Consider the following 25066-nt stretch of genomic DNA (forward strand, 5'->3'; position numbering starts at 1 on the left):
AGGAAGAAAAGGAAGAAAAGGAAGAAAAGGAAGAAAAGGAAGAAAAGAAAATTGATACAGCAGCACATCAAGGCTGCATGTGGGTCCTACTCTGCAGGGCAAACTGAGCGCTTCTAGGAAGCAGCTCGATGCAGTGCCCCTACCTTAGCAGCGCATTCTCACAACTGTCTGCTGTGCAAAAAAGCAGCCCACTGAAACGCTGACCCTTCCTTGCCTTCCCCACGCTGGTTGCAGCAGCACACGCAGGGCTGGAGGGGCGCTGTGCCGCTCTGTGGGTGTCCCGTCCCACACAGGCAACAGGAACATGTCGGAGAATCTTATGTCCCTGAGTGCTCCCGACCTGGCTTCCCCAAGATAAACATGTTCTGCTGCCAGGAGGGTTGTGAAATGCCATGAGTCAGGGGAAGGTTCAGACAGTGGGAGAAGGACAGGGGGGCAGCTCCCACGTGACACCCTGCACTGCTCAGCCCCACAGCAGCACAACACCCCGCTTTCCCCATAGCTGAACCAGATCCCAGATAGGAGCCCCACTGCCCGCTTCCCAGGGCCACGGCCTTACCTTCGGGTGATGGTTCTGGTTCCCAGGGGCAGCCCTTGGCACGCAGCAGCGTGGGGCTTTGCCAGCTCCCAGCAGGGAATAAGGGGTGAGGTGTCAGTGCCCACTTCCAGGTGCTCCCTATGCCCGTCAGTGCTCTCAGCTGCTACCAGCCCCCGGGCAAAGGGCTGGGGGGTTCTGTCACCAGGCAGGAGCTGCCCCTGCTCCTGCAGTGATGTCCAGCTGCAGCCAGGAGGTGCCCATTGCCTACTTTTACCATGTTTTAGTTTTTAAGTGCAAAGACTCGGCTCAAGCTGCATGGCCCCCAAGATTTTATTGTGCTTTTTGACTGTTCAGGGCTACTTCCTCTTAAAAAGGAAAAAAACAGCAATTTCACCTTTTATCTTAGAGGAGGTGAGCATGGAACCTTCCTTCTCATCACGATCTCTCTCAGTAATACCAAGTGTTCCTCATGGCAAAACCTGGAACTCATAGAAATGTGAGATGAAAGAAGAGAGCCCCAACACTGCCATTCCATACAGCTCTGTCTGTCCCAAAGGAAAGAAATCACCACATGGAGTGCTCTTTAAAGTCCTAGATTTTAATTGCCATAGAAATCCTCTGCAGACAGCAATCTGTGGCATATGAGAAACTATACTATACCCAAACATTTCTTTTCTGGCATTTACCACATAAAACTATCAGTGATTTTTTTTTTTAATTACGTTTTTTTAAATCAACTCCTTTAGTAGAAACCATAACAAGCGATTAACAGGAAATTGCTCATTTTCCAAAAGAACAAATGTTTCTTCTCTCAAAAAGAGCAGAGAAACCACTGGGGATTCCCAAATATATGTACAGGTACCTGGGCACGATGGCCATCACGCACCGGCCGGTTCCCCTCTTCCACACGTTTTCAGCACCGTCACCGTTCACAGAATTCACGGAATTCATTACAAATGTGTTCTTTACATCGGAGCATTCTGCAGCACAAGGGGACAGAGAAGAGGCAAGACGCGCTCGCCCCGCGCTCGCCCTCTCCCGTGGGCTGCTCACAGGCTGTTAAGGCATCACACATGCACAGGAGCTGCTCAGGGGTCTGAGGAAATCTGCACAGCCGACGTGTGAAGGCATTCACACTCATAGCCGTGTGACTTCCACGTGTTCTCTCTCATCATCCGAGCAAGGAAAGGAGAGCCGTGCCCAGAGCGCGGGGTTCGCACAGCACGGCAGCATGCAACGCGGCGGTCAGGGCTGGGAACACGGCGAGTCCTGCTCTGGGACACCTCCAGTCCCCTGCGTTTGTCAGAGAGTCCAGATGATGTCATTCACAACTGAGTGCCAGTGATGTGGGCAACGTGGGCTGCATTGGGAGCTTCAGCACACTGCGTGGCTAGCGGGTTGTGGTTTCTGCTCATTTCTGCTGTAACCTAGGAGCAGAAAAGGTTCAGGTCCTGTTCCTGCATCTATGTGGGCTGCTCAGAGGTCCTGGGTCGCTGTGTCAGCAGTGCTCTAGGTCGGTGTGTCAGTGACTTCTGCCTGCCTCAGGGACTTTGGCACGTTCACCACGGTTTGTACAAATCCCTGAGAACTCATCAATGCTTCGATGTGTTACAGCTCCGAGACACGGCCTCGGCACGGCTCCAGCCCCATCACGCCTGCTTCTTGCTGTTGCCTGTGCTGTGCAGCATTGCCAGGAACTCCAGGATGAGGTTTGCTGTCTTGCGCGGCCGCTCCACCACCACCGAGTGGCCACAGTTCTCCAGGATGGACACGCGGCAGTCTGGGATGGCACTTGCTAAGATGTCAGCACCAGAAACATCCAGGACCTGGACGTTGGAGAGAAAAGTCATTGCCATAGCACTGGGCTTTACTGGCCATGGCAAAAACCCCATGGGAGATGCCTCTGCAGGCTCAGTCGAGATCATAGAATCACTAAGGTTGGAAAAGGCCTCTAAGACTATCTAGTCCAACCATCAACCCGTCACCCATCACCACCATGCCCACTAAACCTTGTCCCTCAGTGCCATATCTGCATGTTTCTTGAACACCTCCAGTGACAGTGCCTCCACCACTTCCCTGTTCCAGTGCTTGGCCACTGTTAATCAACAGCACAGGACAGTGCCCACCACGCCTGCCAAAAGGGCTCCTTTGGTGCCTCAAACAGAAATAGACTGTGCAGCAGTGCACCACATGGCACGTTGCATTTATCAACCCAACAAATGCTGATGCTGAGCATCAAAACAGATGCTGAGCAGGGATGCAGACATGGCCTTTGCAGTGCTGGTGGGGGAGGGCTGAGGCCGTGCTGTACCATCTCCCCAGGCTCTGCACTGGGTGCCAGCCTATGCCTGCACTTTGTCCCTTCCCCACCCTCCAGATCTTCCTGTTCCTCCCCTTGCAACCACATGGAACGATGCTTTCTCCTTGCCACCTGCACACAGAAGAGCACATCTCTCTCTGGTTGCCAGCACAACTCTACTGGCAATTTATTCCTCTTATTCCTCTTCCCAGATTATGTCAGACTTGGCAGCACCCAAAAGTCTGAAGCCAAGAGGCAGTCACATACCTGGTCCTGCTTTCCCCAGATGACCTGCGTCGGTGCTTTGATCTTGTTCATGTTCTCATGGAGAGAGTGTCGGGACTTCTCATCCACAATTTCTAAAAATACTGGGGTGAACAGGGAGAGGGTAAGCCTATGGAGAAGGATGCTTTGCATGCAGCCCCGTGACATGGAGAACCAGCTCACAGGCAGGGGTGGTGGTGGCATTCAGCACCTCTACCAAACCGCAACAGAGGCATTTTTCAACCCCACCTCCGCATAGACATTAGTATGCATTGGACCAGCTAGGAGGATGAGGACAAAGCAGCAGCCCCATTGCCTATGCACCCCTAAATCCATCCACCCCACTGCCCTTCGGGCTCTCAACAGGGGGCAGCCCAGGGACACAGGACACACTTACATTTTCGGTAGAAATCATTGTGTGGGATGCGGACGTCCACCAGGCCCTGAAGGATCTGCAGGGGAAGAACAGGGACATGCTGGGGGGCTGCACCTCGTATGGGGCCAGCGGTGTGCCTGCCCCACCACCAGCTGGCCCACTGCATGTCTGGCTGTCACATCAGCACTTGGGTAACCAGCATTTCACCAGAAACTATTTCAGCCTTTTGTAATGCTAAACCACATTTTTCTCCCATGGCTGGCAGGCTGTCTGTTTCAGCCATGACTCTGCTTTTCTTCCTTCTTTTGTTCTTTTGCCAAAAAAATTGGTCTTGGCATGACTTCACATTTTTTTCTTATTCTCCAATCTACTCATCCCAGACTTCCTAAGGAAAACCTGGCTAAATAGCGAGCTCCTTGCCAAGTTCCTCTCACCTCACAATGCCGTGATTAACATTTCCATAGCTTCTGCTAAAAAAGCAACAAACAGTTCCCCTCCAGGCCAGACAATAGCCTTCTTTATTTATTTAGTGCTTCCTGACAGCCATATTTATTGAGAAACACTTCTGTTTCACGGCCTGCTGCTGGAACTCTTGAGCCTCACGCAGGGTTATTCCAGCCGGCACTGGCAGAGGGCAGCAGGGAGGCGCACAGGGAAGTTGTCAGCAGGCAGATCCGGGCCGCCCCAAAATCCCGCCCCTGGTTCTCACCTGCTGTGGCACCTTGAAGCGAACGTAGGAGCAGAGCTTCAGCATGTCGGCCATCTCCTCGGGTGTGGAGGGAATCAATGGGATCCTGTCGGTGCGCTCGGACTCCTTCAGCTCCCGGAGCATCTTGACAAACTTGCTCTCGTTGAAGCTCGGCAACCCTGGGGCAAAGAAGCAGCAGTGAGCACAGTGCAACGCAGCACAGCCCCCAGGAGAAGCCCCCTGTCCTGCATGGGCTCCTGCACCCATCTGCCCGAGGCTTTAGCTCCAGCTGGGCAAACTGCAGAGCTCTGGAGAACACCGATCAGGGCAGGGCTTTTAATTCCTACCGTGAGCTCTGTGCCTTGCCAGAGAATTTCAGACTATGTATATGAACTGTTTCAACAAATTTTGTACCATGTGATGTGCAAGGACACTTTAGCACCAGCACTACTCAAGGTTCTTGCAGCAGCTCCTGCTCACTCTCCTCCATGTTCTGCCTGCCCCATGTTACTCACCTGCAGGACAAATCAGAGTCAGGCTGCACACATCCTCTGGGTACTGCGCGGCATAAACCCCAGCAACATTCCCACCCATGGAGGTGCCGACGAGGTGGAAGGGCCTCTTGTTAAGCTTGATGCACTCCACAAACTGCACAGGAGCAGAAGGAGCATTGTTAGGGCAGAGGAAGCAAAGGTGTGGTGTCCTTAGAGAAATTCACACCAAAACCATGAGGCCAGTGGACTGACCCGGCAGCCTGGGCACAACTGGGGAGGGAGTGGGGCCACGTGGGTACCAGCATCCCTTATATCCCTCATGCAGCAGGAGTGGCAGCAAAGCACCAAGAAACTTTACCTGGTGGATCCTCTTTGCTTGTCCCATAATGGAGTAATCATCCAAGGCTGAGCGTGTTGTGCCCTCGTGCCCAGGCAAGTCAACACACACCAAGTGCAGGTTCTTGGGGAGGAACTGCCAAAACAAAATGGGGTGATCATACCAATAGGAAGGCAGATTTGCACTCATAGGGATGAAAAGGTTCCAATGAATAACAGCCACAGAGCAGAGGGTATTCCTAGTACGTTATAATGATTATCATAGCCCATATGCCCCCACACCACCCTTGAGCCCCAGACTATTGACTCACTAAACAGCTACAAGAAAACTGGAGTCCCACCTTGACTATGGACAGCCACATGTCTTTGTGGCCTGAGAAGCCATGTAGCATCAGGATAGATGGCCGGTAACCAGGTCTTCCTCTATAGGAATAACAAAACTGATAGCTGTCGTCATAGTTTATGTATTTGACCTGCATGCCCAGGGCTCGACGCCAGTACCTGGAAACAAGGAGAAAATAACTCCAGGAGCAAGACCAGGGCACAGCGGGACCCTTTTCCCATATGCCACCTCAAGGGCCTTTGAAAATGTGTTCAGATACACACACCAGCACTCTGTTGGTGACTGTCCCCTGCCCAGAAGATACCAGCCTGACCCCCACAGAAAACTATTCCTCAGGAAGCAGACAGCTCCCACCAGAGCAGGCCTGCAGCCTGGCTAAAGATGCTGCAGTAAAACTACCAGCCAGAGGGGACCTGGGCAGAGATTATCTGTGACAGTTTGGACAGATGCTGTGTGCGTGCAGTCAAAGGCCATGGAGTAGGCACGGTTTGCCTGCATTTCCCCTACAGTCAAAAGTCAGAACAACTGCTGGGATCCTCCTGCAGCCAAGGTGCTTCCAAATACCTCCATACACAATGTCAGAATTTACTTGAGACACAGAATCAAGGTCACCAACACTATGCTGGGCTGTCCTAGCTCTCTGCCCACTCAAAGCTTATGCATAGCACAATCCTCTTTTACCATAATCCCTTTTTTGAGGGAGTTAGTGGAACTTAAGTGATATCATGGCCGCGTGTGGGTCCTACAAGGAGAGGCGAATTTCTCCCTGAATAAGTGTCTTAAGAGTGCTCGCCTCAAAGGCACCGGTGTAAACTGCTGATGGGCAAGTTGATAACATTTTTAGCAACTGATCCTGATGGATCAATTCAGCAGAAGACAAAATAATCTGTGCAAAGCTGAACTGATCTCCCACAAGGTGTTAACAGGATCAGCAGCCACAGTTAAACCGCTTAACCCATGGGCAGCAGCGGCTGACCCTGCTGGGCTGGCCCCAAGTACCCCTCAGCCCCTGTGGACACTAACAGAGAAGCATGATTGGTCTTCCAGGTCCTTGTGCTGTGGCATCTCAGTGATGGTGAGGAGGGAAATGAGCGATGGGAGAAGGGAGGGGTGTCCGGGGATGTGCCACCACCTTTCTGCTCTCATTCAGCTCATAATTCACAGCCCTGAAGGACATTGCGGCGGGCTCTTCTCTGTCTCCCCCCCAACACCACGAGGTGATGCTTTGCCCCGTGATGCCCAGCAGGGAGCTGCTGTTGGGTTGGTTTGCTGAGGTTTGCATTACCTCGACCCTCCCACCAGCTCCCAGATGCTTTGATCAGAGGGTTGCTATTATATACTCCATCAGAAGGACAGATTTAATCATGCTGTGTGGCTGAGCGGCAGGGCGGGATAACATCCTTCACTTACAAGAGGTCACTTTGATGGGGAACACCCCTGAGCCAGGCTGTGGGAGCCACCATCTGCCACCAGCACGTGATAGCAGCCATGTGGGAGGCCAGTGAGATGCTGCCCAGCTCCCTGCAGGAGCTTTCCTCTGCTACAAGCCCAGAAATGAAAGCCGACAGCATGTTTATTGCTAATTTCCAGGGACAAATGGGATGAAGGACATAGCGCCGGCCTGCTGCTATCAGGAAGGACAGGATGCACGTAGCTAAGGAAAACCCCCCCTACACCCACAGGAGAGGAAGAGAATGGGGAGAGTCCTTTCTGTAACTGCCAGCACAAGGACAGCCCCTGCCCTGGAAGCTGAGCCCTACTTTCAGAGGGGAGCACTCACCAGTAGTAGATGCGGATGAGCGCAGAGGGCCACAGCAGGAAGGAGGCCACAAAGGCCAGGATGGGGATGGCCAGGGTGCCGCCAGCGATGACGAACATGTTGAGCACATCGAGGTCCATGCTGCTCCTCCGGCCTGGCCCTACCTGGGTGCATGGAGGGATCAGGGGTTAAACACCAGAAACTAGACAAGGCTAAATGAAATCTTGGCAGCCAGGAGAAGAGGAAAATGGCAGGGTGCAAGGCAAAGGACAGCAATCAGGAGGGCAATAAAGTTTAAAGCTCAGTATGACTAATTATTACAATGTTCCCTACGGTGCAGATCCTTAAGGGCATTAAGCTCCAGGTGGGCACAGACCAAGGCACAGTGATGCAGGCAGCTCCCAGCCAGCCCAGCTGCTGCGATGCCCACCCATGAGGTGCTCATGGCCCTGCAGCTCACATGCAGGCCCCACACAGGCCCTGCCTGTTCCCAAATCCCCAGCACACAGCTGCTGACCTAGAATCCACAGCCTGAGCCCGGCTCCAGGCTCATTACTGCTCTGCACAGGCACTGACTAATCAAGGGAGCAGAGCCTATTAGTGGTCTTGGGGAGGGATGGAAGGAACCTGGCAGGGTGCTCTTTGGCCACCAGCCCTTATCCGAGACATATTCATCCCTGTTCCTGATATGGCACCAAAACATCCCCGTACTCCAAATGCCCAGGAGCCATTTTGTGCTTGCTGCATTTCTCTGGATCCAGCACACCTCCCAAACAACTTCCATCAACGTCCCCCCAGGTATCACCAGGACAAGTGCCCACAGCCCTTTCTGCTCTCCCAGCTGCCAGCAGCAAAGATCTATTTTTCTCATTAAGGGATTAAACCCTGCCACAGACAGCCTTTAATTCCTGCTGCTCACCATGCTCACCTATGTCATGCCCCTTTCCTCAGCACTAGCTCTTTTGTCACACTTGGTTATAAAACAAAACACTTCCAGTGCCTGGTGTCCTCTCACCCATGTCTCCTCCTGCCCCAAATTTCCCCATGTCAGCACATGCAGATGTATTTCTGCTTCCTTTAGCAGCCAGGCTGGCATGCTGTGCTGTGAAACAGGAACCAAAGCACCGCGGCGATATCCTCTCCCACACTGATGCTGCAATACTGAATCACATTACAAACACATGCTGTATGTGACCAAGATGAAGAGTTCACAAAAAGTCCACAGCAAAATCCAGCTTCCCACCTTCCCCAGGGAAAAAAAAGGAGTAACTGTAATTCAAGGAATGCAGGAGATGTTTGCACCAGATCCCTCCTTAGCAGAGCCAAACATCAGCTACTTCCTCAAGCCTGAATGACACAGTATTTCATTTCATTTCATTTCATTTCATTGTCATTTTGCAGGAAGATCTTTGCTCCCTGTGCTCCCTGCCTATAAACAAGTCCTTGGAGCAGCAGCAACACCTCAGCAGGGCTGCACAGCCCAACCCACCTGCCAGCAGGTTCGGCTGTGCTGCTAAGACAGGGAAGAAATGAAGCACAGAGCGCAGGCACTGCAGCCCATGAGGAAGACAAGTGAGCAGCAAGGACAGCACAGGGATGCAGTGGGATGGAGCCACTGCCTCAGCTCCTCTGCCTTCACCACTCCTGGAAAGCAAAGCAAAAAGGGAAGAGGCATTCAAAGCCTGGCTTACTCTCTGGAGATCACCTCCTCCTTCTCCTCCTCTTGGCACAGGTCCTGCTTGCTGTGGGTGCTGTGGCTCGCTGTTGAAAGAGGAAAACAAGGTTAGGATCACCCTGCTGCTTTCCTTCTCCTTGCTGACCTGCAGCAAGGGAAGCAGCGAGTCGGAGATATTTAAGGCACCAGCTCCCCTTCCAAACTCATCATTGATGACTTCTGACTAACCTTTCCCCTGCTTGTATAAATGCAGAACTTTGTTCAATGTTGTGCCAGCAGGGCACTCATTCCAACTGGAATCAAAGTGTGCACTACAGGTGCAGATAATGGGAAAAGCAAGCGTGGCCCCAGGCACCCCAATGTCATGGAGGGTTGCCTGGGAGCCCTTGGCTGCCTGCTGGAGGGACAGCTCAGGCTGAACAGTGAAAGTAAATGGGAACAGCCAGGAGCCTTGTGACTGCCACCTATTACTCAGCACGAGGCTGCAAGGGTTGTTGCAAACAGCGCAAAGCAAGGCTCCTGCCCTCATCAATTAACTCACAAACATCCATTAGGCAAGTCCGATAAATGCCTTGTGATGATGACAGCAGTAAGGCTGTGTAGCTGGCAGGGCATGGGATGCTGAACCAGGAACACCGGTTTGGCCTCTGCGTCCCATGGCTGCTGGGAGAGGGCTGGGAGACAGCCCAGAGCTGGGGTCCAGGCAGCCCAAGCAGGCACTGACATGTGCCAGAGAGGCCAGGAGATGGGAGGGGGCTGCAGAGCGCTGCAAGGACAACATGTCAAAGAGTCCCCAGAGTCACAGGCCAAAGGGACAAGTGGCTGATAGCCAGGCTGGAATCCTCATTAATATTTGTTCTCTTCCAAGCTTATTGGGGCACCCCAGGGAGGCCGGAGAAGATCCAGAGATCCAGCCCAAGTATACATGGTGATTTTTTTTTTCCAAACCTCATGCAAGATGCAGCAGGAGCAGCAGCACACAGCAGTGTGTGGGATCAGAAACCTACATTTAGCTCAAAAACAAAACCCAAGCCCACGGATGTGAAAGCAGCTCACATCGTTTCCCAGGGAGACGGTGAGGCTTTGCACTGAGCAGTGCCTCTCATAGAGCAGCTTCTGAGGATGCTGCAGCAGGCACGGGGCGAGCCCCTGCGATGGGATGTGCACTGGCAGGGCTGCAGGAGGTGCAGGGGAACAGGGGGGTCTATGGCCACAGAGCCCTTGTGATGCACCAGCTGAGAAGCGATGCTGCCTGCAGCTGTGTGCACGGCTCCTCAAGGGAGCATTTTCACACCAAGAAATCCCCAGTGCACGCCGTTCTGCTCATCAGGTGTGTCAAAACTCAAGTAGAAAGGTTACGGGTCTGTGCCGGGCAGGGCTGGGCAGGCAGGGCTGCCTCCTGCACACCGCTCCCTGCGCCCACGGTTCCCTGTCTCTCCCCAGCAGCCCAACAGATTGTACATCTCCGAACATCCAAATGCAAAGAAACACTTTTAAGCATACTCTAATGGTTGCATGAAAGCGATTTTAAGATCCCACAGCAAAACCAGGGGGCTCCAGTGGGCTTCAGCAGCACAAACAGAGCCCCCAAGAGTCCCAGCTCATGGTGTAAGGAGAACCGGCGCCGTGCAAATAAACATCTCCCTCACAACTGCCTCCCCTGCCATCCCTAACAGCCAGAAAAACACTACTGACTGTCATCAATGACATAACTAACATTACGATTCCTCAGAGGTATGTTTCACGGGGTGACCTTTCAGACACCAGTCGCAGCGAAGTAATAATTTAAGATCTATTTGTATTTGGACGATCTCTGTCCGTCAGCCAGCTCTCTGTCTTAATCCAGTCTCCGAAAGGCTGGAAGTAGGAAATGTGCCCTTTCACCTTCATTTATTTATAGACGGCAGAAATGAGATCATTATTTCTACAGCGCCAGTTCACAAAACACCCATCTCTGACCCACTTGCAGCTGCACAGCACGGCCCGGGGCCACGAGCCAGACCCCACCGCCACGCCACCCCCACCCCAATGCAGATGTCACGAGTGCACCCGGCCTCAGCCCCCTCCAGAGGACGGGCTCGCGGTGCTGAGGCCACCCCCTCCCTCTCCCCTCATCTATATATCCCTCCCCAAAACCTGCTCCTGCAAAATGATGGCATCCTTCAGATAGCACAGCAGCATCACCGCTCTCCTCCTCTTTGTGCCCCGATTTTATCTTTTAAATTGGAAGGAAAATTAACGACAGTTTTTAAGCGTATCTTTACAAATTACTCCTTGCGTTCCGCTAAGGCCTTTCAGTCTCCTCCTCCCTCCATCCATTTCAGGGCCCGCGGGGCAGCGGTTCGGTATCCGGGTAAACCCCTCCGGTGCCCCTCGGCCCCAGCACCGCCCCCCCACCGCAGCTCCTCGCCCCCGTCGCTTACCGGGCCGAGCAGCGATGGCAGCGCCGAGAGAAACGCGGCGGCTCCGTTGCGCCCGCCTCCCCGCGCCGGTACCGGGAAGGATCCGCGGGGGCGCAGCGGAGCGCACGGGCGGTGATGGAAGGGGCGGTGCGAAGGGAGCTGCAGTGGGGGTGAAATGGGAGGTGGGAGGAGGTTGAAAAGGGGGTGCGAGGATGGGGGGGGAGGGGGGGGGAAGGGGGGGGGGCGGGGGCCCCGGGGGGGCTGTGGGGGTTGGTCTGGGGGTTGGGGGGGGGGGGGGCGGGGGGAATGGGGGAAATAGGGAAATGTAGTGGGGCTTCGGTGAGATTGTAAGGAGGGGCATGACAGGGGTGTAATGGGACTTCATCTGAGGTGTAATAGGGCTGCAGAAGGAGTACAAGGGAGGGATGCAATAGGGGTGCAAAAGGAGGATACAACAGAGCAGCAGTGGGGGTGCAAGCGGGGTATGCAATAGGTCTGCAGTGGGGATACAACAAGGTAGAAAGCTGGGGACATAGTGGGGCTTCCATGGGGGTACAAGGAGTGTACCAATGGGGGTGTGCAAGGGGGATGCAACAAGAAGGTGGTGGGGTTAAAACAGGCTGCAAAGGGGCTGCAAGGTGGGTGCATGGGATGGGGCTGCAGCAGGTAGGATACAGTGGGGTGCACTGGGGATGTAAGGGAGCATAGAGAAAAAATATAATTGGGATATTTTATATATAAAGGGGATGAAGCAGTGAAAGGAAGGTGATGCAACTAGGCTTAAGAGAGGATGTGGTATGGCTGCATTAGAAATATACAAGGATGGGTGCAACTGTGATTACATCAGGGTGAAGAGGGGAGTGCTGCACCTGAAACAGATTGCACAGCCCTCTTGCACCAGGAGAAAATGTAGTTAAATTGGAAATAACATAATCTCCTGAATAAATATGAGTAAATTGCAATGAATCCTCACCATATCTGTGCTACGGAAAAGCACATCCCTTTGGCCTGGCTGGCTACGAGAGCTGCAAGAGGTGCTGTGCAAAGGGCTTTACAGGTTGGGGTTTCTGGCAGTAACACCAAGTGTTTGATAACATGAGCTGCCAGAAGACATTCACGAGACCACACACAGGTGAGTTAAGCAGTCAACCCAGCTGTGGCACCCGTTCAGTAAGTGTCATAAACCAAACCTGTGTTTGCTAATAGGGCTGATGATGCTTTGGGTAGGTTTTGTAGAGCTTTTATCTAAAGGGATTCCCAGCAAAGTTAGACTGAGCAAAGAGCTTTGGCTAAGGTGCCCTAAGCAGAACGTGAGGCATTCCACACTTTTCTAAGCACTGTTTGTGGCCCTGTTTGTTTGCACAGCCCTCCTGTGCCAGGCGCAGGGCTGGGAGCAGCCCAGGACATATCCTGTGGGACATGTGCAGATGTGAGCAATGCAACAGGCGTCAGTACAGATCACCCAGAAGGAACACCCTGTGATGAACCACCACACTTAGAGCAGGGAAGCCAGAGCAGAGTGGGTTTGTGTTGAACCATGGTGTGAGATAACTGAGGAGCTCCCACATCCCGTGCTAATCTGCTCTGCAATCCTAACATCAGTGCGTGGCCACGGCCCAGGGAAAGACGTCACTGGGTGCCTGCTTCAGTCGCAATGAGAAAAGGGAGATCTTCGGCCCCCCTGAGCCACCACTTGGGGATGGGCACAGCATGGGGATGCAGCCTTAGTCCTCAGAAAGGGGGCAGAAAGACTGTCACAAACTGCCTTGTTTCCCATAGGAATGTGAAAACTCTGCTGTACCCAGGCCAGGAGAACCAAGGCTTTGGCTTCCCCAAGCTGGAGGGCAGCGTTGCTTCACCAGACCAAAAGCTTCCATGCTATTTCCCACCACTGGGTCACACAGAGAGCGAGATGATTCGCACCCACAAGTGGCAGCACGCCGCTCTGCTACCATGAATCACCATGCTGGGATGACAGCCCCAACTGTTCCCACTCCTGGTGCAACGCTGTGAGCAGCCCGGGGCAGCAGATGCCCCTGGCACATTCAGGCCAGCTGCAAGGAGCACCTTGCCCTGTGGCACACGGCCAGCAGCCAGCTGCTGGGATTACGGTCCCTGCTCAGCCCCAGGGCAGCTCCCAGCACAGCCCCAGGCAGTCGCCCCTGTGCACTTCCCATTGCACAACCTGGGAGTGCAGCCACAAACAGCTCCTGGCTTCTGAAATGTTACCCAGCGAGAATTCCCATTGCCTATTAGCAGCTTTGAATAATATTTTTTTAACTCTGCTCAAAGGCCTCGCATGCATTATGCGTGTTGTAATTATATCCTTCAGTGCTAACAATGGCTGTGCACTAATTGTCACAAAAGCTTGGTGATTTGGTGGCTGGAATGCCTTTATGGACCTGTAGTCCTGAAGTAATCAGCGTGTGCCGTGTGTTTCCTTTCATTTCATAGAATCACAGAATGGCTTAGGTTGGAGGAGACAGTGTACTTCAGGTGGGGCTTCATGAGGGCAGAGTACAGGGGGCAGTCCCCTCCATTACCCTGCTGCCACACCTCTGTTGATGCAGCCTAGAGGACGACTTCTGGGCTGCAAGAGCACACTGCTGGCTCATGTACAGCTTTTTGTCTCCGAGAACCCCCAAGTCATTCACATGGCTGCTCTCAAGGAGTTCTCACAGCCTGTACTCCTATCTGGGATTGCCTCAACTCAGGTACAACACTTTGGACTTCACCTTGTTAAACGTACTTAGATTCTCATGTGCCTACTCTTCAAGTGTGTCCAGGTTCCTCTGGATGGCATCCTTCCCTTCTGTCCTCCCTTCTGTTTGGTCAGCTGCACCCCTCAGCTTGGTGTCATCAGCAAACTTGCTGAGGATACACTCGATCCCACTGTCTACATCATTATTAGAGATGAGGAAGAGCTCTGGTCCCTAGGCAACCCCTGGGGGACACCACTTGTGACTGGACTCTACCTGGACATAAAGCCACTGACAACAACTCCGGCTACAATCATCCAAACAATTCTTTATCCACCAAATAGTCCAGCCTTCGAATCCACGTTTCTTCAATTTACAGATAAGAATGTGATGTGGGACCATGTCAGAGGCTTTGCAGAAGTCCAGGTAGATGCAATCAGTTGCCCTTCTTTTGTCCACCAGTGCTGTCTCTCCATCACAGAAGGCCAACAGATGGGTCATGCACGATCTGTCCTTGGTGAAGCCATGCTGGATGTCTCGGATAACCTCTTAATCTCACACGTGAGAGATGAGTACCCCAAGTTTTGCACCTCAGCTATGTAGCCTTGCTCAAGGCAGGGCTGCAAACATAGGCTTTGTATTGACAAGACTCTACTGATTCCAAACATGTACCCTTTGTCCTGCACACCGCCTTTTTACCTCCAAATAACTCCAAATAACCTCAGGGTGATGTGAGGACAACTGCTGTTGGAGCCTCCCTTCCCAAATGGCCATGTTTGGTCATATTTGTAGCCTGGTTTCAAACTTCAGCAGCCTGAGCACTTTGTCATTTATTAACCTGAAACTCCAAGATAGGACAAATAAACAGTGTCGGATGTCTGCCCAAGTCTGCCAGAGCCCAAAGGTCCTTGTGTGTGCCTGGTACCACCCTGACCAGCAGCAGGCATGCGGTCATGCTGCCCTGCCTCATTCTGCCCCACAGCCTGTGCAGCAGCCATCATTTTCAGTGGTGCCCCACTTGGCAGCCAGGCAGCAGTGAGAGGGATTACGAGGGATCAGGTCCAGGAAGCTTGGGTTCACAAAAGGCAGATCCTGCTTGACCAACCTCATCTCCTTCTATGACCAGGCCACCCACGTGGTGGATAAGGGAAAGGCTGTTGGCATGGTCTGCTTGGACTTCAACAAAGCCTCTGTCCCACAGTATTCTCCTGGAGAAGCTGACAGCCCATGGCTTGGACAGATGTGCTCTTTGTTGGGTAAAGAACTGGCTGGAGAGCCAGGCCTAGAGAGTGGTGGTGAATGGAGCTACATCCAGCTGGCGGTGGGTCACAAGCGGTGCTCCCCAGGGATTGGTACTGGGGCCCGTCCTGTTTGTTATCTCTACTGATGATCTGGGTGAGGGGATTGAGTAAGTTTGCAAATGACACCAAGATGGGGAGAACTGACAATCTGCCTGGGGGTAGGAAGGCCCTGCAGAGGACCTAAACATGATGAATTACCGGGCTGAAGCCAATGTTGAACAATGAAGTTCAACAAGACCAAGTGCTGGGTCCTGCATTCGAGTCACAACTCCATGCAGTGCTACAGGTTTGGTCCGGAGTGGCTGGAAAGCTGCGTGGAGGAAAAGGGCCTGGGGTGTTGATGGTCAACACTCAGCTGAACATGGCCAGCAGTGTGCCCAGGTGGCACCAGCAATAGTGCAGCCAGAGGGAGCGGGAGGCAATCATCCCTATATTCAGTTCTGGTGAAGCTGCACCTCCGGTGCTGTGCTCAGTTTTGAGCACCTTGCTATGAGAAAGACATGGAGGCCCTGGAGTATGTGTGGAGAAGGGTAATGGAGCTGTTGAGGGGTCTGGAGCACAAGTCTTATGAGGAGTAGCTGAGGGATCTGGGATTGTTCAGTCTGGAGAACAGGGCAAGGTGGTCTTAGAGGTCTTTTCCAATCTTAATGATTCTATGACTCTATGACAGGAAGCGGCCCAGCCGGCGGGTGGAGGATTGCTCCAGACATCCTGTGCCCCTACTTTGCCACAGGGCACATGTAGACACATGATAAGGGACACATCCTGCCTTGCCTATTCCTCAGAATCTTCCTGAGAGGGGAGGAGGATGGAGAGCTAAGCACTGCTCCAGAAATTGCAGAACTCCAGTATCTACATGGTGTTGCTGTGAGCCCAGAGCCTCACCACCGACACCTCTAGCCAGAGAATGGACCTCGTGGATGGGCTTTATGGGGTGACTGGGAGAACAGCCTGCAGTTGTTGCTCGGAGGCAAAAACGAAGGAAAAACCAGCCTGCAGCAAAGCAGAAGGTGTGCCCATGGCCGGCATGGGGGATGCCACAGCCACACATGGCAGGGATGGGTGGGGATGTGCCCAGCCCAGCAGCCAGCACCTCCTGTGCTCTTGTGCAACAACAGGACAGCCCGAGCTGCACCACCTCTGCATACAATGTGGTACAAAGGGTAGAAGGAGATAAAGCAGTGCAGGGAGGAGCTGGATCCCCAGCAAGGCCGCCTCCTGTTACTGCCTTCATGAGATGGGAGCTGAGTCAGCCTGACATAGAAGCTGCCCTTGAGCAGAGAGGCAGGGCATGGAGCTCAGGGCTACAGCCCCCAGGGCCCTGCAGCAAACATTTGCTTTTAGACACTGAGATGGTAAGCGTACAGAAAGGCCCCTTTCTTCCAGATCTTGTCCTGCCCATGTTCAGGGTGTGCCACTGCCTTTTACCAGATCCTTGGTGCCCACCATCAGTGCCCATCAGCCCCCCTCCAGCACCCCCCACTCCCAGGCTCTTTGCCTCTCTCTGCGGGTCTGGCAGAGCCATGGCCCCTCCTGGGCACAGCACTTGGCTCAGAAAAGTGAGCCGTCCTCAGAGCAGCGTCAGCGTCCCAGAACTTCTTTGGAAGATGGAAGTGAGGGAAAGGAGGAAATGGCAATTCCTGTTCTTGATTGACACAGCTGAGCATTCTGACCTCTCAGCTGGCCGCAGAGGGACGAATGCACAAACACATCTGCACATATTAATAGGCACGCTCACAGCTGCTCATTTTGTCTAAGTCTCCAAGATGTTGTTCTTGGTCTTGTTTTCGCTCCTCTGTTTCAACCCATCTCTGAGCCTGAGGATCTGCTCCTTCAACGTGAGGTCTTTTGGAGCAGCCAAAATAGCCAGAGCCGAGGTGCTGGATGCTGTGGTAAAGGTACGTCTGTGGCTGGGTGGGACAGATGTGGAGCTCAGCATGGGCTTCTCATCTGTATTATCTTGTGCTTCATCCCTGTGTTCATACTTGAATTTCAAGTAGAAGAATGAGTAAATAATTGAAACAATTCATGCTGTTAAAGTGAGAATCAAGGCTGCAGTGGAATCAAGGGCACTTACAGTGCTTTCAGCTTGTGTGAGAGTGCAGCGCAGACAGCACTCGCTGTTTCCTTTGGAATTTGTATTAGGAACAGATGAAAACCTTTCTGCACAGTAAAAGCAGCTTTTGCTTGGAACCCACAGAGCTTTGCTTTGTGATATGCTATTTACCTTGCTTAAGTGCTAATTATTCTGAAATGTTCTAGCCTAATTAAATGTATTCTCAAGTTAGCAGAGTATCATCTTGGGGAGCAGCACGGAACTGCAAAGCCTGATTGCTAATTTCTTTAGACAAAGCCTCACCATCTTGCTGGCTCTGTGGAGCTGGAGATAACTTGGTTTAAGACAGAAGGAGCTGCGCTCGGGCATCACAGCTCAGCAGTGCCACCCACAACACAGCAGCAGGGACGTGGGGCAGCACGCTGTGCCACGCTGCAGCTCTGGGGCTGCTGCTGCTCTTTGTGCTGCGATCCTTTTCGTGCAAGCAGCTGTTCTGCACTGCGGAGAGGCCAGACCCGCACTTCTGGACTGGCTGTACTGCAGTCAGAACTATGAGTGGGATAAATACAGGAGGGGCAGCGTATTTACAGTTGCAGGGGCAGAAAGGGTTTTGTTTTCCCCTCAAATGTCACCCACAAGATTTGAAGAGAAACAAAACCAGCCCACGCCGGCCCTTCTCTGCGGAGCTGAAACCGCTCTGCTCCCAGTTCCCTCTCCCAGCGCTGAAAGGAGAAGGGCTTTGCTCGCACTGCTGCCCACGGCTGGGGCCCTTCCACCAGCTGCACAGCAGCAGCCACTTCTTTCCCACTCCTCCCTAACGCCCCCAAACACACCCAAGCACAGGCTTGCCTCTGCTCTTTCCCATTGCAGATCGTCTCTCGCTGTGACATCATGCTGCTGATGGAGATAAAGGAGAACAAGAACAGGACGTGTCCCCTGCTCGTACAGCAGCTGGCTGGGTAAGGTGGTGTGTTGTGTATGGGCAGGAGGCTGCTGGGGCAGGCAGGCAGCCCTGTGGCACACAATCTGCTTTTGCCATGGCCTGGGCTGGGTGTTTCTAAAGACAACAAATCTTGCAGGAGTTCAGTTACTGGGAAGGAGGCTCAGCCTATGCTCAGCTCTGCTCCTCTGTGCTGCAGGGACAGTGGTGGGGAGAGAGCTGGGCTGGGCAGGGCAAAGCCAGCTCAGGCTAATGCAGGGGATGCGTTTTTGGAGTAGTGTGGTCAGTGTATCCCCCTTTCACATTGGGGAATTCACTAAGCAGCCCCTCTCCTTCCAGCCAGACAAAAGGAAAAAGGGAGGAGTACAGCTGCGTGGTCAGCGGGCGGCTGGGCAGGAAGAGCTACAAGGAGCAGTACGCCTTCCTCTACAGGTAAGGTGGGTGGCATCCCCTTCCAGCACATCACCCTGTGGGGTCAGGATGCACAGCAGGGCTGGGGCAGCTGCTCTGAGTGTCACAGCACAGCCATCACCAGTGGGATCTCCACCGTTCTGTTGCAGGAGAGACCTGGTGTCAGTGAAGCAAACCTACCAGTACCCTGACACCCAGCCTGGGGACGAGGACGCCTTCTCCCGAGAGCCCTTTGTCGTTTGGTTCCAGTCACCAAAAACCGGTGAGATGCTCTCAGCAACACGTCATCCTTCCATTGCACTGCCCACACTTCAGCAGCCCGGGCCTCACGGCTGTGCCTGTGCTGGCAGCAGGGCTGGGGCAGGTGCCAGCAGCACAGCACGTCCCACGTCCTCAGCCCAGTCTCAGCTGTTTCTTCTTTAGGAAACCTGTCTTCCCAACCAGTCTGTTTTTCTTTGTGATTCACTGCATGATTAACCTTTTGTTGTTGTTGTTTTGTTTTTTGTTTGTTTTTTGTCTTGTTTTCAAGCTGTCAAAGAGTTTGCTATAGTCCCTCTGCACACTGCGCCGGAGATGGCAGTACGGGAGATTGATGAGCTCTATGATGTGTATTTAGACATAAAGCAGCACTGGGACACCAAGGTTGGTCACCTTGGGGACTATGGAGGTTCCTGCTGGTCTCATTTTGAAGAGCCATCCTCATAAGTGCCTTTGAACCCCCTTCTGCCTTGCAGAACTTTATCTTCATGGGGGACTTCAACGCGGGGTGCAGCTATGTTCCACGGAAGCACTGGAAGAACATCCGCCTGAGAGCGAGCTCGGAGTTTGCCTGGCTCATCGGTGACACGAATGACACAACAGTCAGGAGGAGCACCAGCTGCCCCTATGACAGGTTCCCAGCCTAACCTTCCCCTGCTTGTAACACCTTATGGCAAAGCAGCACACAGAAAGGTGCCAAAGGCACACATCCTTCAGAGCTGCTGTGGAATCTTCCCGGTGTCAGGGAGCGCTGCAGCCACGTGTGCATGGGGCTGCCTTGGCCACGGTTCTTGCTCTTGTGTTCCTAATTTGAAGGCTGAGGTATTTGGGTGTCTCACTGCCAAAGGAGGTGACGAGCTGGCTGTGTCAGGATGCCGAAAGCATCCTCCAGCCACCCATGTGTAGGATGCACCATTTGTGGCTGTGACCGTGTGGAGGGCATCGACTCATCGCAGCCCTTACCAGCGCCCCATTCCCTTTCCTGCAGGATCGTGGTCAGTGGGGAGCAGCTCAGCCAGGCCGTCGTGCCACACTCCGCTAACATCTTTGATTTCCAGATGGCTTTTCAGATGAGTGAGGAGCAGGTAGGCACAGCCCATCCCGTGCGGCGGGGCTCCCCCCAGCACCAGACCCTTGGCCAAAGCAGGGCCAGCAGTGCCCAGCCTTGCAGCAGGAGATGCACATGTGCAGAGCTGCACCCACCCAGAGCAGAGCGGTGCATCCCCTCCCCACCACCCCATCCCCATCTCCCGCAGGCTCTGGGGGTGAGCGACCACTTCCCGGTGGAGTTTGAGCTGAAGGCACGCGGCGGCTTTTTCGACTGGATAAAATCCAAGTTCTCAAAGAAGGGGAGAACAAGAAAGAACCTCCGCTCGGGCTCATGAGCATGCCAGGTCCGCTCACACAGCAAGAACGCAAGGATGCCAGCGGGTCTTACAGCTGAGCAGTGCTGACGTGCTCACAGCCAGTGCAGTATTTAGCAGGAAAGCAAAGATTTTGTCACACTTCAAACGTTTTGGGTCCAAAGGTGAATGGGGCCTTCTTGATTGTAAGCTCAGTGCAAATAAATCAGCTAGAAGCAGCGTGCTGAGCGTCCTGCACTGCTCACGAACGTGAAGCGGTAACACAGACAAAAGGCTTCACACCGTGCCTGCAGCACACAGAGGGGCTCTGCACCTCCCCGTGGGCTGCTGAAAATTCGGCAGTAAACCAGACATCATTGAATATTGTTTATTTAACCTCATGGTACAGGGATCTGCTTTCTCAGATCACTGTATTTAGTGCGTGCCTTGTCACAGGGAACACACCAGCAATGTGCAAATAATCCAGAGGTTCATAAAGGTGAATATTCACCTGAATGCACGCCCCTTGTTTTATCTGCTGGCAAACAGATACTCCTGTGGGGGAGGAAACAGTTCAGCCTTTGTGCAAAGGGTCTGTCTGGGGAGAGAGAAAATAAATCTGGAGCAGATCGTGCCAATGGGGGACAGCAAGCGCCCTGACTTTCAGCAGCAATTAATCTGAAAGCGATACAGCGTCTCAAAAGCTGCCTTGATTAATGCTCCAGCCGAGGCAATAGGAAAGAAAGAGCCCTGATTTAGAACAAATATTTACATTGGGATTTTTATGGAAATGCCACTGTCTGGCTGACAGCAGCAATGTTTCATGAGAAGGCTGAAATCAACCTGGGCCTCCGGCCCCACATCTCAGCGCACACAGCAGCCTCCTTCTGCCTCTCAGAGAGAGGCAACACACAAAGGAGGAACGCTCCCTCCCCGGGAGCTGTAATGGAGATATTCAATCATGAAAAATATGTGAATATGACTCAGCCATGCTGAAAAAGTTCATCCTTATTTGCGACAGCACATACAGTGCCTTACGCAGCCTTTGGAAACAGGAGGCATGCTCAGAACCTAATTAACTGCTGCAGCCTGGGGCACCATGTCAGCAGCTGCCACTCTGCGGCCGCTGTGGCACAGGGGAGGAGACTGAGCTGCAGAGAACATCCCCACACAGAGGGGCAGAGATGCCCCTCTACCGGGCAGACGGCATCCGTGCTCCATTTGCAGCATTGGAGAGCGGCTGGGAAGCGTCCAACATTTGCACCATCAGCAGGAGAGGTCTCAGGAGATATCCCTCTGTTTATTCCATGCGTTCATCAGACAGCATTGCAAATATATTCCCACGTGTTCGGCAGTTCCTGAGTTCTGCACCAGGGGACCATCGCCCAGCTCTCCCCTTTGCAGAGGGCTTTAAATAACCGCAGCCACAGCACGGGATGGTCCACAGCAGAACAAAGCCCTCTTTAGCTGGCTGCCGAGCCTTATTTACGACCGGGCAGGAGTTTTGTGCTAGAAACCAGAAGCAGCCCAGAGAGACTTCGTCTGGTTGAGCCAGGTCTGGGCCTGGGGCACCAACAAAGGGCTTTTCTGCAGTGCCAAGCTCCACGCTTCCCCTACAGCGGCCCCGGCCAAGCGCGCACAGAGCACTCGGCTCCCGACGGGCGCGCACCGCATGCGGCACCACCGCGCTGCAGCCCCAGCGCAGCCCCACTCGTGGCGCGGTTGCAGCGCACGCAATAAATATTATTCGGGCCCCCCCTGGTGGCACGGCCGTAAACGTCCGCGCGTTGCTCGGGCCCACGCACCGCAGCCAAACCGATGTGGGGAAGGACGCTGCTCTGAGCTCTGCGCCTCCATTGAGAGCTCCCCCGCCTTGCTGGCCGTGCCTGCAAGGAGCCCTGCAGCACTACAGGAGCGCCACCGGGAACCCGGCAGCCCCCCAGGCTCACTTTTTCTTGTTTTAACTTACATAAATGAGCCTTTCTTCCGTGTTACGGGGAAGAGGGCGCTTAAAATCTGGTCCAAATTAATGGTGATACAAGCTGCAAATCCAGGCAGATGTGGTGACTGCCCACAGGTTTTCTCTGAGCACACGATACAGATTTGCACATGTGGAAATGAACAGTATGCGCAGTTGGGCTGAGCAACAGCCAGGCACGCCGTGTACCTGCACAGCTATGCTGGCTCTCAGGTTTTCTCAGTGTTCCGGTGTGTTTTTTCCCCCGAACTTTAAACAGGAACTTTGAGCTGACATAGCACAAAGCTACAACAAGGAAACAATCTGATAAACCTGGGGCAGGAAAGTCCTTGGCAGCCACCAGCAGCCCGCTGCGGCTCAGGTCTCAGCAGTGCTTTCAGCAGCAGCAGTGTTTGGGAAAACAGCTGCTGGTTGCCATGGCCAGGCCCTGGAGCTGAGGTGCTGCTGGGATCCAGCTCCTGCACACAGTGCCACCCTATGCACCGTGCTGCTGGGCCCTGAGCCACAGCCAGGCTGCAGCCTGGTGGGAGGTGATGGACTACATAGGAAAAGAACCCAATGTTGGTTTTAACATGCACATTTTAATGAAGCAAACATTTCTATGTAATAAGTTATAAGATACAATTTTACAATCCTGCATTTTATTCCAGTTTATTTTGTTTTCACTTCCTAGTTTACAACATAGTGAGCATTTCACATTAAGGCACAAAAAAGCACGGTAAAAAAAAAAACCCAACCTTCCTTTATTTCCCCAATCAACTGTGCTCGAGGGTAGTGCATCCAACATAACTACAGAACCGTAAGTGTGAAGTTCTCCATAGGGACAGACAGTGACGTTTCAACAGGCTCTCAACAAATCCTACCTTCTCCTAATTGCAGAGCTAAAGCTCATGTGGAGAGCTGTACTAAAGCCCCAGCAGCTGACAGCAATTGAGATACGCACTTGGAAAGCAGTACTGAGTAACCCAGGACAAACACACGAGTCACAACAGAAGTTTTCACTCCTTGACCCCAGGCAGGAACCCCCTCCACAGCACGGAAGAGAATTTCAGAGGAGATGAGCATGACTTGGGCACATCCTTGGACTGAGACAGAATAAAAATGGCTGCAGCAAACAAGGTTTGTTGGTTCATTTTGCTGCTATCAGATTTACACACCCACCCTTCCCCCATCCCAATACCCGAGTACAACGTGGGTCCATCCCCAGGCTGGCTTTGCACCATCTTGCTTAACAGCCAGCAGCCTCCAGTATGCCATATGCTGCCATGCTCCGACCCGCACGGATTGCTCAGATGAGAACAGGACTGACATGGCAAGCTAAGGGCTCTATTTAATCCAGCCAAACTGGGGTTGTTCTTAAGAAGACAATAAATCAGTTGGGAGTTACCTGTAAAACAGAGCTTGGGGAATTTCTCCAGAATCCCGAGCTAATTAAAAATGCATTGCTAGCATCGTGGCCAAAAAGCTCCTGGTACGGATTTACAAAGCATTAACATAAAGGCTGAAAGCGCCCAGGAAGCAATTTTCAGTCTACTTTTGGTCTGCTATAAAAGATAAACCTTTCCTAAGTGTAAACCTTTAGCAAAGCATTTTCAAAAAGGTTTCAAATTTGAGTGGTACAGCCACTTTTAGTAGCCTTCTATAATGTTAAGCATTAAAATGGATCAAGTATACAAAGGCACCCATCATAGTACCAGTTTCATCTCATTTCTTTACAGAAAAGAATTTGAACTGGGGACAGCCCAAGTCATATTCCATAACTAAAATGTAAAGTCTCCAGTCAAATAAAATCAGTAGTTAAGATACCCAATCACAAAGACAAATTCCAGTTTTCAATTAACATCTAAAGTCTTTAACATCCACAAGGGAAATTAGTGTCTAGTTATCCATCTGATTCTCCAAACATCAACAGTGACCTGGACAGCACTGCAAAGGTACAATTTGAGGAGGACATTAAATAGATTCGTGTTATGTTGATAAGTAGGATAGAAGTGAAATGCTTGTAAAAACGTTACAGAAGTTACTTCTGAGTGTATTGAAATGTGAGCCGTGGGTATCTAGATACTGCAATTGGCAACAGGACTGCACCCAGTAGAACTCTACGGCCGAGCTGCGAACAGACCGACGGACACGGGTGGGTTTAGGGAACCGTGACATGGAAGGGGCTCCCAGGGATGTGCTCGTCACCCCACTTCACTGCCAGGACGTAGTCACCCCTCTCCTTGACCACATACGTCACGTTGTACTGGTGGTTGCCCAGATGCTTGATGGACACCTCTTCACACGGGATTGTAGGCCCGTGGACGCCGACTAACAGCATGTTTGAACCTACAGCAAAATAAGAGTTAGCGCTCATGCACTTAAACAACCAACCATGATGTTTTTACAGCCAGATCATCACCTCAAGCTCTGAATTTTAACTCTGCAAAATGCAGATTTGCAGCTAAAGCAGATCAGGTCTCAGAGCGCTGCCAAGAGTTCTCATTAATTCTTAGCTGCCAGCTCACAGAGTCACGCTTCTCCTCTTTCCTAATGCAGAGCTTGCAATTAACCAAAAGCTGTTTCAGTGCAAAAGACATCCAGCTAAACCATGCAGCTGGCTCCTGCTCCCTTACCTGCTTTGCTGCAGTCCACAGAGAAGGAGCTTTTCTGACCCACAAAAGCCTTTGAGAGTCCTGCTCCCCGGGAAACCACTTTGCTGGCATCCGAGGTGGATTTGGGAATGGCACTGTAGCAAGTTTCGGTCGATGACCTCGTCACCGACTCCACCATGATGGAAGAGGTTTCGTTTGCGCTGCCCAGGGTGACCAGCCGCTGTCCTGGAAACAGAAAAAGCTTCTGACGCTCAGATTCACCCCGTCTGAAAGGCAGTTAGAAGGAGGTTTTGAAACCCTCCTAGTGACTAG

At 52.6% G+C, this 25066-nt stretch overlaps 3 protein-coding genes across 3 annotated transcripts in view; 1 reads left to right on the forward strand and 2 right to left on the reverse strand.

Moving 5' to 3' along the window:
• Positions 1-1115: 1115 nt before the first annotated feature.
• ABHD6 (abhydrolase domain containing 6, acylglycerol lipase) lies at positions 1116-8979 on the reverse strand. Its single transcript, XM_042823755.1, has 9 exons — positions 8789-8979; positions 7119-7261; positions 5337-5496; positions 5018-5131; positions 4681-4813; positions 4187-4344; positions 3499-3553; positions 3105-3205; positions 1116-2364 (listed from the first exon to the last, which is right to left on the reverse strand). The coding sequence occupies exons 2-9, from the start codon at positions 7235-7237 to the stop codon at positions 2188-2190; spliced, it is 1017 nt and encodes a 338-aa protein (XP_042679689.1). The 5' UTR covers positions 7238-7261; positions 8789-8979; the 3' UTR covers positions 1116-2187.
• Positions 8980-16260: 7281 nt separating this feature from the next.
• On the forward strand, positions 16261-20422 carry DNASE1L3 (deoxyribonuclease 1 like 3). The gene is made up of 8 exons (XM_042823869.1): positions 16261-17072; positions 18101-18189; positions 18510-18602; positions 18731-18843; positions 19111-19223; positions 19316-19473; positions 19828-19924; positions 20096-20422. Exons 1-8 carry the CDS (start codon positions 16941-16943, stop codon positions 20222-20224), a joined length of 924 nt encoding a protein of 307 aa, XP_042679803.1. The 5' UTR covers positions 16261-16940; the 3' UTR covers positions 20225-20422.
• Positions 20423-22721: 2299 nt separating this feature from the next.
• FLNB (filamin B) overlaps positions 22722-25066 on the reverse strand; it is a 67348-nt gene continuing 65003 nt past the window's right edge. Inside the window, 2 exon segments of the mRNA XM_042823876.1 lie at positions 22722-24488; positions 24776-24979. Of these exon segments, the coding sequence (XP_042679810.1) occupies positions 24301-24488; positions 24776-24979 (392 nt within the window). The 3' untranslated portion in view covers positions 22722-24300.

Source organism: Centrocercus urophasianus, unplaced genomic scaffold (genome assembly GCF_019232065.1).
Source record: "Centrocercus urophasianus isolate 14NV4802_14NV808 unplaced genomic scaffold, USGS_Curo_1.0 seq_22, whole genome shotgun sequence".
Taxonomy (NCBI): Eukaryota; Metazoa; Chordata; class Aves; order Galliformes; family Phasianidae; genus Centrocercus; species Centrocercus urophasianus.

Bases quoted from the DNA above. Each gene is read 5' to 3' on its own strand.
- ABHD6 (XM_042823755.1), bottom strand. From the start codon at position 7,237: ATGGACCTCGATGTGCTCAACATGTTCGTCATCGCTGGCGGCACCCTG. The intron at 5,497-7,118 runs GTGAGTGCTCCC...CCTTGTTTCCAG, and splicing joins CTCATCCGCATCTACTACTG to GTACTGGCGTCGAGCCCTGG. The intron at 2,365-3,104 runs GTATGTGACTGC...TCCAACGTCCAG, and splicing joins TCTGGGGAAAGCAGGACCAG to GTCCTGGATGTTTCTGGTGC.
- DNASE1L3 (XM_042823869.1), top strand. From the start codon at position 16,941: ATGTTGTTCTTGGTCTTGTTTTCGCTCCTCTGTTTCAACCCATCTCTG. The intron at 17,073-18,100 runs GTACGTCTGTGG...TTCCCATTGCAG, and splicing joins TGCTGGATGCTGTGGTAAAG to ATCGTCTCTCGCTGTGACAT. The intron at 18,190-18,509 runs GTAAGGTGGTGT...CTCTCCTTCCAG, and splicing joins CTCGTACAGCAGCTGGCTGG to CCAGACAAAAGGAAAAAGGG.